Source organism: Empidonax traillii, unplaced genomic scaffold (genome assembly GCF_003031625.1).
Source record: "Empidonax traillii isolate 1590-97213 ecotype Southwest subspecies unplaced genomic scaffold, ASM303162v1 scaffold347:size1123457, whole genome shotgun sequence".
In the NCBI taxonomy this organism is placed as follows: domain Eukaryota; kingdom Metazoa; phylum Chordata; class Aves; order Passeriformes; family Tyrannidae; genus Empidonax; species Empidonax traillii.
This window is the reverse complement of record NW_020955540.1, coordinates 655,628-660,954: the sequence shown is the minus strand read 5'-3', so window position 1 is coordinate 660,954 and position 5,327 is coordinate 655,628. Positions and strand designations below refer to the sequence as shown.

The following is a 5,327-nucleotide window of genomic DNA, read 5'->3' as shown; positions in this document are numbered from 1 at the left end:
GGCGGCGGCGGCTCCCGGGGCGGGCACGGCGGGGGCGCGACCGCAGCGTCCCCTTCCCCTCCTCCTCCGGCCGGGCAGGGCCGGGGGGTCCCGCGGGGGAGCACTTCTCCTCACGCCTCCGCACGCTCCCCGCTCGGCCCCGCGTGTCCGTGCCAGCCCGGCACAGCAGCGCCCGCGGTGCTCACGCCGGGCGGGGCGGGGCGGGGCGGGGTGGCGGGGCTGTCCCGCCGGCGGCGGCTGGGCTGGGAGTGCAGGTCCCTCACGCAGCAGGGAGGAGTTAGGAGGGAGGATCGGAAAAGGGTGGAGAGCGGCAGCTGCAGAAACATTAAAACCACCGAGCCCCCCAGCCCGCCCACCGGAGTCGCTCCGCGGGCACGCAAGATGCGCAGGGCCGGCCGGGGCTCCGCGCCGCGCTTGGGCGAGGTGAGGCTCGGGGAGCGCGCTCTGCCCGCACCGCGGCTCGGGGGGTCCCGGCGCTGCGGGGCTCGATCGGCCACCCCCGGGGCCCCGAAACAAAACGGGGGGAGAGGGGGAGCTGCCCGGGCCGTGCCCGGCGGGGGCCTCGTCCGACCGAGGTGGTGCGGGACGGGAGCCACGCGCGATAGAGACCGAACCGGAGCGGGGCCAGTTGGAGCCCGGGAGCGGTGCGGGACAGGAGTGGGGCGAGTTTGAGCCCAGGAGCGGTGCGGGACAGGAGCTCTGCGGGTTGGAGCCCGGGAGCGGTGCGAACTGGAGTCCGGGAATAGAGCGAGGAGCTGAACCCACTGGCCTCGGACCTCCTGCTCTGCCCCGGTTAGGCTGTAATTTAATAACTCTGCCTGTTGTTCTTTTTAACTTGCATGATACCATGGCTTTAATTCTTTTTAAATGTCCACTACAAACCCTTTATATGTAAAGGGATTTTCCTCTATATGTGTATTCCTTAATCAAGCCCATTTCAAAAGCTTGCAGTACTAGTTATTTAAATGCAAGGGGTTTTTTGACATTCTTTGTTTCGAACCCATGGAATGGGCTTGCGCTGTAGCTTAATTACATATTTTTCTTGCTTTTCTAAACTTTTTACTGCTGTGGGTTTTGTAAAGCATGTTCTTACTTGTGTTTAGCAAGGGCACCCCTTACCTGTTTACAGCTTTGAGATGATGTCTTGTTTACATTCACATCGGTGAATTTACCACAGTTTGAGATGGCATCAGTAAATTGCATAACTACCCCCTTCCAAAGCGCATTCAGGCTTTATTAATGGAGGATAATACAGGTCTCTTGTCAAGTGATTTCTGTGCAGGCTTTCATACATTTGGAGTTAAATCAAGCAAGCCCTTTCCCTCTCTAAATCTCTGCTACTGTATTAAAAGTTGTGTTTCCTACTGAAAAAAAAAAAGGCTAGAACTTATTGCTGGGGAACTTCGAGATCTTTTGAGTTGGAAGAAGTCCAGTAATGAAGTCCTTGCTGACTCCAATTTACCTGTTCAGCTCTGTGTGATAAAACTTTTTTTGGTCTTTACCTTTACCTATTGAATGTGCCTAACCCTCTTTTAAATGTATTTTTGCAGCTGAATGAAACTGATTCACGTGTGAATACCTGTATGACTGATACACAATTAAATTAGCAGATTATCTTAAACCCTTTATCATTTTTTACATTGTTTGCCTTCCTTCTTTTAACTCTGGGCTTTGTGCCTCTTGTTCTCAGGGCTGCAGTTTCTGAGGCCGTGCAGCAGTGCCGGGCAGGGCTCTGCGGGGCAGCCCCCGGGCTTGTGGTGGGTGTCACCGTGCGGTGCCGCTGGGGAGGCAGTGCCAGCCGGGCACCATGAGCTCTGGCACCACTGCCCCGCTGAAGGTCGTCAGCAACCTGGCCAACACCGATGTCAACTATGTCATCAAAGAGCATTATAATTACACGGGAAAGCTAAATGAGAATGTGGACAGTGGAATTAAAGTGACGTCGGTGGTTTTTATCATCATTTGCTGCTTTATAATCTTAGAGAACATTTTTGTCTTGCTTACCATCTGGAAAACCAAGAAGTTTCACAGACCCATGTACTATTTCATTGGAAACTTGGCTCTTTCAGACTTGTTGGCTGGTGTGGCTTACACTGCCAACCTCCTGCTATCTGGGCACAAAACCTATAGCCTCACACCCTCCCAGTGGTTTGTAAGAGAAGGCAGCATGTTTGTTGCCCTGTCAGCTTCTGTGTTCAGCTTGTTGGCCATTGCCATTGAGAGATACATCACCATGTTGAAGATGAAACTCCACAATGGCAGCAACAGCTTCCGCTCCTTCTTGCTGATCAGTGCTTGCTGGGTTATCTCCGTGATCCTCGGGGGACTCCCGATCATGGGCTGGAACTGCATCAGCCTCCTGTCCAACTGCTCCACCGTGCTGCCTCTCTACCACAAGCACTATATTCTCTTTTGCACAACCGTTTTCACTGGCCTTTTGCTATCTATTGTCGTCCTCTATTGCAGGATCTACTCCATGGTGAGGACTAGGAGCCGCAGGCTGACATTTCGGAAAAACATTACCAAAGCTACCAGGAGCTCAGAAAAGTCACTAGCCTTGCTCAAGACAGTGATCATAGTCCTGAGCGTCTTCATTGCCTGCTGGGCTCCTCTGTTCATCCTGCTTTTACTGGATGTGGGGTGTAAAGTGAAGACCTGCCAAATCCTTTATAAAGCAGAGTATTTCTTAGTGCTGGCCGTGCTCAATTCAGCCACGAACCCTATCATCTACACCTTGACAAACAAAGAGATGCGCAGGGCTTTCATCAAGATCTTGTGCTGCTGCAAATGTCCCCCGGCAGATTCTGGGACCAAATTCAAGAGGCCGATCATCGGGGGGATGGAGTTCAGCCGGAGTAAGTCTGACAACTCCTCACACCCACAGAAGGAGGACGGTGACCATCCTGAAACCATCATGTCTTCGGGCAATGTTACCTCATCTTCTTAGGAATAACCACGGGGGTGTATTTCAGAGCCTCGCTCTGAAATGGGGGAGCTGGGATGCCTCCTGCTCCCAGGAGCAGCATTGGGCTGAGCGAGCAAGTAGCATTAGTTCTAATGAGGCAAATGGTGCACTTGTGAGGCTGGAGTTCAAGAAATGGGACAGACTGTTCTGGCTTGGAAGTCTTTTTTTCCTGGAGCATGTTTTGTCTTTGCACTGAGGCAGCTCAGGATTGTCAGGCGCATTCATATCCTGAAATCTCCTTAGTAACTCTGAAAGACTGATGCCTTGGTGAAATGATGCCTGGTGTGTGTGAGAGAAAGAGAGAGGGGGAGGAGGGAAAGGGAGAATTAATCTTTTTTTTTTTTTTTTTCCCCATGTGAGAAGAATGTGAAGTTTTTTTCTCCTTGCAGCAAACCACTGACACAAAGATATTTCTGTACTGAATTTAGTGGTGGCTCTGGTATCATTGGTTAGAAGTGTTTGTTTAGCACATAACATGGAAAGAGATCACACAAATATAATTTAGACCACGTACAACCATAATTTGGCATCACTTTGCAGAGTTTTTAGTTAAGTCATAAGGTTTAATTTGCAGAGTCCAAAGCTGTTGGGGTTTTATTTAGCAAGATCATAGCTGTGAATTTTTGCTGTCAGTCCATATTACATTTGAAGACCACGAGCTAGATTCTGCAGTTACTTTCACCTGTACAGTTCTATTGACTGCATCAGATTTTATGGAATAGCTCAGAACAGCATTTGGCCCCATCCATTGATTTCCTCTTTATTCTATAGCATTAAATCAACTGCATTATCATGGAAAATGCAAAGTAGAAATAAGTGTCATTTCTCTTCAGGATGACTGAAAGTATACATAATAGTAAAAAATACTATTGACAACAGCGTGATTTTTGCCTAAGTTAGAAGAGCTAAAAACTGAAGGGGCATTTCAGTGTTAGGTTAAAAGCCTGTCCAAAAGTAAGGATCAGCTGGAAAATCTGAAAAGAGTACCTTGAGTTTCAGAAAAATAAAAGGAAAGTTGAAGTGAAATGACTATAGAAAAATGCACTTCCATAACAAAATGTAATACATTTTGGCACATTTTATTAATGTTTATAATTTCAGCAAAGATGTCTGTATTTTATCAATTCACAGAAGAAGTACCTGTCATTAAATTGAATGTATTTGTTTTACAGCATCATTTTTACTCCTTTATTTTTCTAACCTGTTCTAATGGGGTTGAATGTGTACAATGTAAATAAGTTAATAAGATGCAGGAGTCTTCATGCACCTAGAGTATTGCTATAACAAAAGTGGTATATCTGGGATAGCTGAGAGAAATTGACTGATTTACAGTTATTGGCAATTCCTAGAAGTGTATTTTGTAAAGAAAAATGTACTGCCTTTGTAGTAAAATTTCCAGTGCAATTAAACTGTTGGATTTTTTTTTCTGGTTTAAAAAATAGTATTTAAAATGTTTCTGACTTTTGTTGTTCAATTTGCACATAGCTTTATTGACTTCTAAACATTAATAAACTGATTTTTTAAAAGATTCTGTTACCAGATTACTAGTAGTTTTGCATTATTGTGGTGGTTTCATGCCAGGTGTGTTTTTTTTGTTGATAGAAGCCAGTAAAAGAATTCCTTGATTTCAGTACGTGCTGGGATTAAGTCAACTCTGTGGGGACATAACATGCTTAATGTTACTTACAGGATCACGTAAAATACAAAATAGATGCTAACCTATAACTTTTTCATCAGCTTATGCTGTATTACTGAAATTCCATTAGAAAAATCTCTGTAGTAGCAATCCTTCTCCAACAGCTAATGTAGTACAAACAGAAGGAAAACCAGTTTTGCCATGACTGCCTAGAGCAGGATAAGTGAAATAATTCACTTGTTTCACCAGTATAGTTCATAAGTTTAATTCTTAGTTTATCCCAAACGTGGAGGAGTTTTATGAAACACGGAATGGTAGCCTCAACTGTGCAAGCAGCACTGCAGCTCCGTTGGGCCCCCCGGTGAAGACCACGGCAATGGAGTGCAATGGATGCTGCGTTGCTTCTTCCAAAGGCTTGGCTTCCATTTCCTCTCTTGTGGCTGTTCCCTCTCAGCATTACTTTTAAGTTCCATGGAGCTCATACAGGATGCAGTTGGAGTGTGAAGATAAACCTCACCTTCTCATACTGTATGTCATCACTGTGCAGGGTTTACTGTGGGAAACGAGAGCCTACTCACCGAGGAAGGCTCTGGGTCATAACCTCACTTCCTGAAGGAAATTCCAAAAATGCCCTGAAGACAAAAGAGTGGAAACAGGCTGGAATTTCTCTCCATCTGTCTGCCTGTACGGAAGGAATGATTTCATGTGCGCTCACTTCCTAGGCTT

The 5,327-nt window shown here is 46.6% G+C and overlaps 1 protein-coding gene across 1 annotated transcript; it reads left to right on the top strand.

Annotated features, from left to right (window-relative positions):
• The first annotated feature begins 303 nt into the window (after positions 1-303).
• S1PR1 (sphingosine-1-phosphate receptor 1) lies at positions 304-4,497 on the top strand. Its single transcript, XM_027892326.1, has 2 exons — positions 304-423; positions 1,691-4,497. Exon 2 carries the CDS (start codon positions 1,808-1,810, stop codon positions 2,945-2,947), a length of 1,140 nt encoding a protein of 379 aa, XP_027748127.1. The 5' UTR covers positions 304-423; positions 1,691-1,807; the 3' UTR covers positions 2,948-4,497.
• Positions 4,498-5,327: the final 830 nt, after the last annotated feature.

Bases quoted from the DNA above. Each gene is read 5' to 3' on its own strand.
- S1PR1 (XM_027892326.1), top strand. From the start codon at position 1,808: ATGAGCTCTGGCACCACTGCCCCGCTGAAGGTCGTCAGCAACCTGGCC.